At 42.6% G+C, this 11968-nt stretch overlaps 1 protein-coding gene across 3 annotated transcripts in view; it reads left to right on the top strand.

Annotated features, from left to right (window-relative positions):
- Positions 1-520: 520 nt before the first annotated feature.
- Positions 521-11968, top strand: part of PIWIL1 (piwi like RNA-mediated gene silencing 1) — a 38341-nt gene continuing 26893 nt past the window's right edge. Inside the window, exons 1-4 of one of the 3 annotated variants that reach the window (XM_059876107.1) lie at positions 521-604; positions 2037-2135; positions 3990-4077; positions 5099-5210. In XM_059876107.1, coding sequence (XP_059732090.1) covers positions 4000-4077; positions 5099-5210 — 190 coding nt within the window. In that variant the 5' untranslated portion in view covers positions 521-604; positions 2037-2135; positions 3990-3999. 3 annotated transcript variants of the gene reach the window in all.

Genomic DNA, 11968 nt, shown 5'->3' with positions numbered 1-11968 from the left:
CAAGTTTGAGAACCACTCTCCTCCATGGGAACACGCATGCACTCAGCACCAAAGTTGTTGATCTGGAAAGTTACATGTGTAGGTACACAGCCAGCCACCTGGCGTTCCAGCTCGAGAATGCAGTTTTATCTCTTTGGAGGCAAAATTCAAATCTCATTTGTTTATCTGATAAATGAGATAGCTTATTTTAAGAGACCAATCCAAGAGTAAATTCCTTCTTTTTTTAACAGCAGGGAGCTCAAAACACACCTGGTTACAATTTCAGTTTCTCAATGGCATGTTGAGTGCACAGCCCGGCTCCACGAGCAGGAACAAATGAAGACCACTGCAATCTTTGCCAACTGCTCATCACAGGTGTTCCAGGTACAACTCAGGCAAGGTGTGGGCGGGGTCTGGGCGGGGCTGTCTGGCCCTGACGAAACTGCCATTCCCCAGCAGCCAATCAGTACCTAGCACGGGCCGCTGCCTGCCATGCCGTTAGCTCGGTTACCACGTGCAGAGCAGTTTACTCCTTGAGGTCAGTGTCCATCCGCCCTGAAAAAAGAGGATCCTTCCCATTTCCACTGGCCCCCAGGCCCTTCAATCGCCCAGAGTGGACATTGAGGTAAGAGCAAACCCAGCGGCTCTGAGGGGTCGAGAGGCACAGGGGTCCGTTTGGGCCGGCATCGTGGCTCAAAGTCCCAAGTTCCGGCGCGGAGGAATCTGGTGTGAGAAAACCGTTGGCTGCGCCGCGGTAACTGTTAGTGTGACCCGGCCGTCCGCTAGTTTGCGGAGGTTGGGAGCACGTAGCTGCACACCAGCGCCGCACGGTTGTCACCCTCGGGCTCCAGCCTGCGTGCCTGCGGCGGGGCATCCTCCACCGCGGTCCTTTAGCCTGTGCTGAGTCCTGTATTGAGGTGTCCTCTGCCGTCAGTGGGCGCGGGTGGGGCCGGAGAAGCGAGCGGGATCGGGAGAAGGACTGGGGACCGCGCAGGGCAGCCTTAGGACGCGCAGAGGATTCGGCTGCATGTTTGGGGTGGACACTAGTGTCTTTGCCCCTGGGGTGGATGTCCACTTGACCTGGATGTCCTTTGTAGCTGGTGTGGTGCCTTTGAGCACCAGCTCGGTTTCTCACCTCCAGGTGATAGGAGTGGCTTGTGGTCCAGCCAGAGGGATGTTGAAGTGGGGAGGACACAGCTGAGTCCAGCCCGTATGCAGTGGACCTGGGTATGGGGTCGACCCGCGCGGTCTGGCTTGGACGCTGTGGGTATCGCGCTCCAGGGCCCTCGGGCTCAGCGATCATCAGAACCACCTGCAGTGAACAGGGTTTCTCTCTGGGGACTGGGAGTGGGACCCCCATTCCAATTTGCATTTCAATCGGGTGCTAGGTGTTGCCAGTCCAGGAGCACGCTCTGAGAACTACTGCAGTAATTTTTTTAAAAAATCCCTTATTGGGGTGGCAGTTCAGCTTATTACTAGGTTTTTACAACATATGCACATAGACACTGCTAGGTTGCCATGCTTTGGGCTTAGGTGCAAAGGACTAGACTGATTAGCAGCCCTGTCTAGAGGAGCTCTTGAAATGTGTGTGTGAGAGGGAGGAGGAACTGCTTACCCATGAGATGTGGTGGTTGCTGTAATTAATACACATGCAAACAACTTGGTACAGGAAGGTGGAAGAGATGGCCTTTGGGCTGATCCTTAAAGGATAAGCTGAATTCTTCCATTTCAGAGAGGAGAGTGTGGTGCTTTAGCAAAGGATGTGTGTGCCCTGGGACAGAGTGCATCAAGGAATTTATCATAGCTGGTGCATGGAGGAAAGTAGTGTTTGCTGGAGTATAAAGCAGAGATCTCCAGATTTGATTCAGTTGACCATCAGTAAGAGACTTGGGCATATATCCCTGTGTGCTCCGTGCGTGAGTTATGTATGTATGTGTGCATGCTTAGCTGCTCAATCATGTCAGATTCTGCAACCCCATGGACAGTAGCCCACCAGGTTCTTCTGCCGGGATTATCCCGGCTAGAATACTGAAGTGGGTTGCCATTTCCTCCTCTAGGGAATTTTCCTGACCCAGGGATCAAACCCACGTCTCCTGGGGCTCCTGCATTGGCAGGCAAATTCTTCACCCCTGAGCCACCTGGAAGGCCCAAGTTATGTATGTATAACAATTGTCATAATATACATATGGTAAATTCAGAATACTTTATAATGGCATTTAAAATTTGTTCTAATATGCTGGTTTCTCAGCAGATTATATTGTGTAACCTGCTTTGGAAATTGCTGATTAGATCATTAAAGTTTTTACAGGCATGTGAGCTAATGTATTTTTAGTCCTTTAGTGTTTGATAAAGAGGTCTTTAAAAGTGTAGTGTCATTATATTTGTCTTCCTAGGAAAATTGCCATGGAACAAAAATGTTTAGAAGCTGAGAAAACTCAGAAAAGGCTTATCCTGACTTAAAGCGGAATGATTTAATTGTAATTAGTCTTATAATCTGCCCCTCTTTAGAACCTTAGGTAGTCTCTCTGTGAATTGAGTGTCAAATCCAAGCTCATTACCCTTCAGTCACAATGGACGTCTTTTAGTCCTGCAGACTAGCCAAGCTCTCAACACATAGTCACGAGCTGTTCACTCTTGTCTGAAGAGTGGTCCCACTGCTGCTGCTAAGTCGCTTCAGTCGTGTCCGACTCTGTGCGACCCCATAGACGGCAGCCCACCAGGCTCCCCCATCCCTGGGATTCTCCAGGCAAGAACACTGGAGTGGGTTGCCATTTCCTTCTCCAATGCATTAAAGTGAAAAGTGAAAGTGAAGTCACTCAGTGGTGTCCAACCCTCAGCGACTCCATGGACTGCAGCCTTCGAGGCTCCTCTGTCCAGGGGATTTTCCAGGCAAGAGTACTGGAGTGGGGTGCTATTGCTTTCTCCAAGTGGTCCCACCTAACCTTCCAATTCCTAGTCCTCCTGCATCTCAGTTTAAATATTAGTTTTGTCGCAGACAGACCTCTTCAGTATGTAAATTAGTTCCTGCTTTCCTCTTTGTAAGAACATTCTTTGTTCCTTGTTAAACTTAAATATTTGTGGTTATGATTTTTTTCTGCCGTTTCCACAAGGGCTCACATGTGTTGAATGCTCATGGTATGCCAGGCACTTTGTGCTCTCTGTGTGTTCCCATTGAGTTGTTCTCAGTTGACCTGTGCGGTATAGGTTGTTATTGACTATTTTACAAATACAGACGCGAGTCGTAGGTTATGTGATTTGCTTCACAGGTTATGTGAAGAAGAGCCAGTCTGGCTCTGATAATAACTTGATGATACTGCTTTCTACTCTATAGTTGGGGGTGAGTTGGTAGAGAACCTTTTATACATGGTAATATATTTGATGCCTGATAGATCCTAGCTTACATTAGGTACTCATTTACAGGGTGCTGTTGAAAAAATGTGGGGAATTGTTGATCATGTGTGGTAGGAGCAGTAAAGGAGTAGTTTGGAGATGAATGACTGTTTCCTTAGAGACAGAGTGGATGCCACTCATCAAGAATGAAATTATGGGGCGTAAATGATGTGGTTAAAAAAAAGATTAAGCTACATGCAACTGTGGAATGATCCAGGAAGATACAGTAGTGTATGTATAAGAATTACTTAAAGGGCCTGGCATAAAGCTTACCATAAGAGCCCTCTTTCATAGATTACATATCTAGGTGTGAAAGAACTATTCACCAATATCTTAAGACTTTTTATAATTAATTCAATTGAAAGATGACATACTACATGAAAATAAGTCTTCTACTTCAGTGCTGTCACCTAGCACAGGAGCACTTAGGTTTTGCTGAAGGTGGGGATACTGCCTTAAGAGGCAATATTGGATAGTGCCTTCAGAGGCTAGGAAACTCTGTGATTACCCAGGAGCTTATTTTAGAATCTTAACCAAATCAGTTTAAAGATAGCATTGTAGAAACACTCAAATACAATTGCAAACATTGAGTATTGTCTTCATGATTATTTCCTCTTAAGAAAAAGGAAAATGACTGGGAGAGCCAGAGCGAGAGCAAGAGGAAGGGCTCGTGGTCAGGAGATGGTGCAGCATGTGGGCGCCTCTGCGGTGAGTATGTCACTCTTTTCTAACTGCAGGGAGAGTCCTTGAGAAACAAACTGGCAAACGAAGATCATGGCATCTGGTCCCATCACTTCATGGGAAATAGATGGGGAAACAGTGGAAACAGTGGCAGACTTTATTTTTTGGGGCTCCAAAATCACTGCAGATGGTGACTGCAGCCATGAAATTAAAAGACGCTTACTCCTTGGAAGGAAAGGTATGACCAATCTAGATAGCATATTGAAAAGCAGAGACATTACTTTGCCAACAAAGGTCCCTCTAGTCAAGGCTATGGTTTTTCCAGTGGTCATGTATGGACGTGAGAGTTGGACTGTGAAGAAAGCTGAGCACAGAAAGAATTGATGCTTTTGAACTGTGGTGTTGAAGAAGACTCTTGAGAGTCCCTTGGACTGCAAGGAGATCCAACCAGTCCATTCTGAAGGAGATCAGCCCTGGGATTTCTTTGGAAGGAATGATTCTGAAGCTGAAACTCCAGTACTTTGGCCACCTTATGCAAAGAGTTGACCCATTGGAAAAGGGTCTGATGCTGGGAGGGATTGAGGGCAGGAGGGGAAGGGGACGACAGAGGATGAGATGGCTGGATGGCATCACTGACTCGATGGACTTGAGTCTGAGTGAACTCCGAGAGTTGGTGATGGACAGGGAGGCCTGGCGTGCTGCGATTCATGGGGTCGAAAAGAGCTGGACGTGACTGAGCAACTGAACTGAACTGAAGCCTTCATCAGCTTAGGCTGTCAAATTAAATTTAAAAACTGTGTCCTGTGAAGGAGGTAGGAACTGTACAAGGAAAATTGTGTTCTATGTCCTGAGGGTATTGGAAGCTGGTTCTTAACTTCACTTGGTAACCCTTCTTGAAGAAATTTCTTCGTAAGAGTAAGATATTTGATTACCAATTTAGATCAGTTTTGGTTGAATGCCTTAGATTTGTTTGACTAGTTATTTCCTCTGATGTCTGTGACCTCTTGACACAAAAAGAATGCTGTTCTTTATTTGCATATAACTGCAGAGTCAGCAGCCTGGTTACATTCAGCCTCGACCTCAGCAGCCGCCAGCAGAGGGGGAATTAGTTGGCCGCGGACGACAGAGAGGAACAGTGGGAGCAACAGCGAAGTCACAAGGTGAAGGGAGAGGGAAAGGGCTTCCTGCGTGTGTCTGTGCGCTTGTAGCAATAGATGGGGAGCAGTTACCAAAATCCTGTTTAAAGAAAAAGGAGTCCCAGCATCTCCCTCAGGCTGTGCAGCCTGCCATGGATTGCAGTGCCTCAGGATTTCTTTTCTTCGCAACAAAAAAGAGCAAATTCTAGAGCCCCACACGAGCTTTTACAAAGCAGGTAAATTCTAAACTAATTATAAATGTGCTTATTAGGTATTAATTTAGAACATTCTCTTGGCTTCTTTAGTGGTTTTATCAAAGCTGTACCAACTTTAGTGTTTGTAACTTTGACTTATAAAATATATTTTCACGTGTGTGGTATTGGTTCATCCTCTGGCAGCCAGTAGAGTCAGAACGCCGGTTCTGATTCCAAAAATTGTGCTTTTTCCCTGCATTGTTCCAAAAGCTCATTTTTTTGGATGCTTGGTATAAGATTCTAATAGTTAATAAGTTTGGTTTTAGAATTGGAAAAAAACAAACATATATATACGTAGAGAATTAAACAAACTCATATATATACGTAGAGAATTAAACAAACTCATATATATACGTAGAGAATTAGTGTAGTAACAGTGGCTTTTAAAACCCTGGGATTGGCATGGGAAATGGGCAATAAAAGTGTTGAAGCAAATGGAAAACTTGAGAACAAAGCTGGTTCCTTGCTTTATGCCTTGCACCACTATGACCAAATATTTAGTCATCACAGATGAAACCCATGAAATTTAGAAAACATGGATAAATCTAAGATGAACTTGAAGTGGTATGAATTGAACTGTGACAGATACTGTCAGACTCAAGAGACAACTTGGAAACTTAACTGAAATTAGAAAACAGCTCATCTTTCTGATACACGGAGCAGTCTTATGAATCTGTGATGGGAAAGTGGACAAAGGAAAGGGCGAATCATTGAGAAGTGCAAAGGGCAGTGAAAATGCTAAGCCTTACCATCAAGTTTAAATTGAACTGGAGCATTTTTTAATCTGGTTATTCTCCATTTTATTTTTTTCCAGTTTTGGCAGTTTTAAAATTGGAACTTGCGTTCCATGTAGGATTGTACTAACTTTTGGATGGCGTTTGTAATGTGTAGCAGCATTACACTTTAGTAGCAGTTATATTCGTGGTAATTTATCCAGACACTGAATAAGTACAATCATGTAAGTAAGACTGTTAACTATATTCAAGACCCCAAAACTGGAAAAACCTGTTCTGTAAGGGTAAAACCTGTTGTACTTTAATAACAATGGAGTACCATTTAGCCATTTTCAAAAATCTAAAAACTTGACTGAAATGAAAACAAGTTGTAAAACAGCTTTGTATTTTTAGTAAATATGTGTTATTGTTGGCCAGTTGCTAAGTCGTGTCTGACTCTTTTTGACCCCATGGACTATAGCCCACAGGCTCTTCTGTCGACAGGATTTTTCGGGCAAGAATACTAGAGTGGGTTGCTGTTTCAGGGATTGAACCTGCTTTTCCTGAGTTTCCTGCATTGCAGGCGGATTCTTTATCGCTGAGCCATTGGGGAAGCCCCAGTGGGCTACATGATGTTTTAATTTTTAAGGTCCTTGATTACAATTCATTCATGGGAATCTCTGACTTGGTGGACATGGGTTTGGGTGGACTCTGGGAGTTGGTGATGGACAGGGAGGCCTGGCGTGCTGCAGTTCATGGGGTCGCAAAGAGTCGGACGCGACTGAGCGACTGAACTGAACTGATTGAATCACTTTCCCTGGATGAACTGATTGAATCACGTTCCTCAATCTTTTTTTAAAAAATCACCCATTTAATCCAAAAAGTGAACAGGGAGATATAATCCGTTCTATTAGAATAAATATGTCACATTAAGTTATAAATGTTTCTGATAATAGAAACATAAGGTTGCATGAGTTTCAAATATATAAGCCAAGTAAGAATTCTGTATCCAGCATTATACCAGGATATATATCCTCCAACTAAATACCTTTAATGTGCTATATTTTTAAAATACCTTTTGAAATTATCTGATCTGGCAAGATAGTTGGAAAATCTTCAGAGGCCAAAAATGACAAGACTAAATCCAGAGTGGGAATCAAGTGCTGAAACCAGTGACTCCAAAAAACACCTCCAGGTCACTTGCTTTATTATATTTTCCCTAAACATGCTCTGTATTGATCTTCACTAATACATTTTTTTTAAACAATGACTCATGAATTTAAATTGAATTCTATGAAACTCAGTCCCCTACCTATATAAAGGTATATGTTTTTAAAGATAAGGGCCATTGTGAGGACTCAGTGATACTCAGGGTAATGCAAAGCCCTGTTTTACCGTCTTTCCCTGCTCTTGTAAGTATTACATCTCAGAAGTGCTTCTCACAGTAAGCATTCAGGTATCCACTGTGTTTTAGAAATTAAAATGACAGCCTTAACAGATTTATCACTAATGAGGCATTAAGTGGAGAAGGCAATGGCAACCCACTCCAGTACTCTTGCCTGGAAAACCTCATGGGTGGAGGAGCCTGGTAGGCTGCAGTCCATGGGATCTCAAAGAGTCAGACACGACTGAGTGACTTCACTTTCACTTTTCACTTTAATGCATTGGAGAAGGAAATGGCAACCCACTCCAGTGTTCTTGCCTGGAGAATCCCAGGGTCGTGGGAGCCTGGTGGGCTGACATCTCTGTAGTTGCACAGAGTTGGACGTGACTGAAGCGACTTAGCAGCAGCAGCAGCAGAGACATTAAGACCTTGAGTTTTCACTCTGTAAAGTGGGATATGGTGACATGGGAGGACTCTTAAATAGAACAATAGCATGTCCTGATTTGTGTTTTTAATAAATCATTCTGGAAGATGCATGGAAGGGGAACAAAGTTTCCAGTTGTATCCCTTTAAAAATTTTTTATTTATTTAATTAGAGGCTAATTACAATATTGTGGTTTTTACCATACATTGAGGTGAATCAGCCACAGGTGTACATGTGTCCCCCCGTCCAAAACCCCTTCCCACATCCTTCCACATCCCATCTCTCTGGGTTGTCCTGGTGCACCAACTTTGAGTGCCCTGTTTCATGCATCGAACATGGACTGGTCATCTTTTTCACATATGGTAGTATACATGTTTCAATGCTATTCTCTCAAATCATCCCACCCTCACCTTCTCCCACAGAGTCCAAAAATCTGTTCTTTACATCTGTCTCTTTCACTGTCTTGCATATAGGGTTGTTGTTAACATCTTTCTAAATTCCATATATATGTGTTAATATACTGTATTGGTGTTTTTCTTTCTGACTTACTTCACTGTGTAATAGGCTCCAGTTTCATCCACCTCATTAGAACTTACTCAGATATGTTCTTTTTTTATAGTTGAGTAATATTCCATTGTGTATATGTACCACAACTTTCTTATCAATTCGTCTACTGATGGACATCTAGGTTGCTTCCATGTCCCAGCTATTATAAACAGTGCTGCGATGAACGTTGGGGTACACGTGTCTCTTTTAATTCTGGTTTCCTCGGTGTGTATGCCCAGCAGTGGGATTGCTGGGTCCTATGGCAGTTCTTTTTCCAGTTTTTTAAGGAATCTCCTCACTGTTCTCCATAGTGGCTGTACTAGTTTGCATTCCCACCAACAGTGTAAGAGGGTTCCCTTTTCTCCACCCTCTCCAGCATTTTTGTTTGTAGACTTTTTGAAGGTAGCCATTCTGACTGGGGTGTGATGATACCTCATTGTGGTTTTGATTTGCATTTCTCTGATAATGAGTGATGCTGAGCATCTTTTCATATGTTTGTTAGTCATCTGTCTTCTTTGCAGAAATGTCTCTTTAGTTCTTTGGCCCATTTTATGATTGAGCTGGTATTGAGCTGCATAAACTGCTTGTATATTTTGGAGATTAATTTTTGTTTCCTATTATTTTCTTCCATTCTGAAGGCTGCCTTTTCACCTTGCTTATAGTTTCCTTCATTGTGAAAAAGCTTTTAATTTAATTAGTTCCCATTTGTTTATTTTTGCTTGTATTTCCATTACTCTGGGAGGTGGGTCATAGAGGATCTTGCTGTGATTTGTGTCAGAGAGTGTTCTGCCTCTGTTTTCCTCTAGTTTTATAGTTTCTGGTCTTACATTTAGATCTTTAATCCATTTTGAGTTTATTTTTGTCTATGGTGTTAGAAAGTGTTCCAGTTTCATTATTTTACAGGTGGTTGACCAGTTTCCCCAGCACCAGTTGTTAAAGAGATTGTTCTTTTTTCCATTGTATATTTTTGCCTCCTTTGTCAAAGATAAGGTGTCCATAGGTGTGTGGATTCATCTCTGGACTTCCTATTTTGTTCCATTGATCTATATTTCTGTTTTTGCGCCAGTAGCATACTATCTTGATGGCTGTAGCTTTGTAGTGTAGTCCAAAGTCAGGCAGGTTGATTGCTCCAGTTTCATTCTTCTTTCTCCAGTTGTATCCCCATTTAAAACATCTTTTAGATTGACAGTTACTCATATTTTGACTAAAGTATTAATAGTAGCAGTACTATATGTGGAGAGGGGAGCAGATGTCATTATTATTTTCAGAAACTTGCAGTTAGGTTTTCATATCCATAACTACTATTTTTTTAAGAGAAACTCAAATTTTTCAAGGAAGAATTCAAATTAAGCATTTATGACCAGTTGTTGCTCTCAGACTAGATTCAGTATACCTGACCTTTGTTAGTGTGGACACCTTAAGCTGAAAGTCTTTAGTATAAAAAGTTCACCAGGGGTTTATTCAGTGGCTGAGTCATGTCTGACTCTTTTGCAACCCCAGGAACTGTAGCCTGCCCGGTTCCTCTGTCCGTATAATTTCCCAGGCAAGAATACTGGAGTGGGTTGCCATTTCCTTCTCCAGGGGATCTTCCTGATCTGTCTCCTGCATTGGCAGACAGATCCTTTACCACTGAACCACCAGGGAAGCCCCCAGATACTGAAAGATTTTAAAATGTGGAGACACAGAGAGAACAAACAAATAAGACACTAAGAGGGGTTTGGGGGATGGGGCTGGGGTGGGATAAATTGTGAGATAAATAAAGAGATTGACATACACACACTACTAGGTATAACATAATGAGAAATGAGAACCTACTGTATAGCACCGGGAACTCAGTGCTCTGTGGTGACAAAGAGGGGATATATGTGTATGTATGGCTGATTCACTTTTCTGTACAGCAGAAACTAACACAACATTGTAAAGCAACTAAATTCCAATTAAAAAAAAACTAAGATAAAAATACTTAACAATAGAGCCCCTGAAAATCTTGAGGCACAAGAACCAGCATATTTAGCAGTACTTTTAAAGTGCTTTATAAATGAAGCTCTTAACTTAAAACTTACCACATTCCAGTAAAAATCTGTTATAATCAATTTTTCAGGTGTAGAAATTGAAGCTCATATTAAAATAACTTGTTTACAAGATATATCAGGAACCAGTATATTTTGTTTGAGCTACATTACTTCTCTTTGAGAAGCTGGCAGTTCTAAGCTAATTTTAGCATTTGTGATTAGAAGAGGACTGGTCTCCCTTATCTTTTTGTTCTCCCAAGTCCATGACTTCTGTCACTAAGATTTATGTTTTGCTCAGAATGTCTGGTTGGGCTCCCTCTTGCCATAACATCCAGATTCCAGGCAAGACTAGCAGCTAGGGGCATGGAGAATATAAAAGCCAGCTATTAATGCCTTTAAGGTGCTTTTGTAGAAGTTTCATCCAATAATTTCTGCAAAAGTCTCTTAGGCCATCCTTACGTGCAAGGAAGGTAGAAATTTTAGTCTATTAGGTATGTGTGTGCACTCAGTCACTCAACTGTGTCCAACTCTTTGTGAGCACATGTACTGTAGCCTACCAGGCTCCTCTGTCCACAGAATTTCCCAAGCAAGAATACTGGAGAGGTTGCCATTTCCTACTTCAGGGGATCTTTGCAACTTAGGGCTCAAACCCTTGCCTCCTGCATTGGCAGGCAGATTCTTTACCACTATGCCACCTGGGAATCCCCTATTAGGTGTGTTACTTCCTAAATAAACTTTTAAAATAATGAAATACTGTTTATTGTGTAGTCAGCAGTCTCTGCTACGCAAGATAACATGCATGTTAACTGCAAGCTAGAATTTAGCACTTGTCTATATAGCTTGTATTTGTTCTTTGGTCCACATCATACTAGTTACATGAAGTGTTCAGTTCAGTCACTGAGTCGTGTCCTACTCTTTGAGACGCTATGAACTGCAGCACGCCAGGCCTCCCTGTCCATCACCAACTCCCAGAGTCCACCCAAACCCGTGGCCATTGAGTCGGTGATGCCATCCAACCACCTCATCCTCTGTCATCCCCTTCTCCTGCCCTCAATCTTTCCCAGCATCAGGGTCTTTTCAACTGAGTCATCTCTTTGCATCAGATGGCCAAAGTATTGGAGTTCAGCTTCAACATCAATCCTTCCAATGAACACCCAGGACTGATTTCCTTTAGGATGGACTGGTTGGATCTCCTTGCTGTCCAAGGGACTCTCAAGAGTCTTCTCCAACACCACAGTTCAAAAGCATCAATTCTTCAGTGCTCAGCTTTCTTTGTAGTCCAACTCTCACATCCATACATGACCACTGGAAAAATTTTATACAAATTAAAAGACTTAGTAATTTGGATATTTTAACCACAGTTTTTGCAAGTAACCATGTACTGATAGTTAACCTACCCCAGTAGATGTGTATCACGGTCACAGGATAGCACAAGCTCATCCCCTCCAT

Source organism: Bos taurus, chromosome 17, assembly GCF_002263795.3.
Source record: "Bos taurus isolate L1 Dominette 01449 registration number 42190680 breed Hereford chromosome 17, ARS-UCD2.0, whole genome shotgun sequence".
NCBI classification, from domain to species: Eukaryota; Metazoa; Chordata; class Mammalia; order Artiodactyla; family Bovidae; genus Bos; species Bos taurus.
Note: the sequence above shows the minus strand (reverse complement) of the source record. Positions and strands in the feature narration are given on the sequence as shown.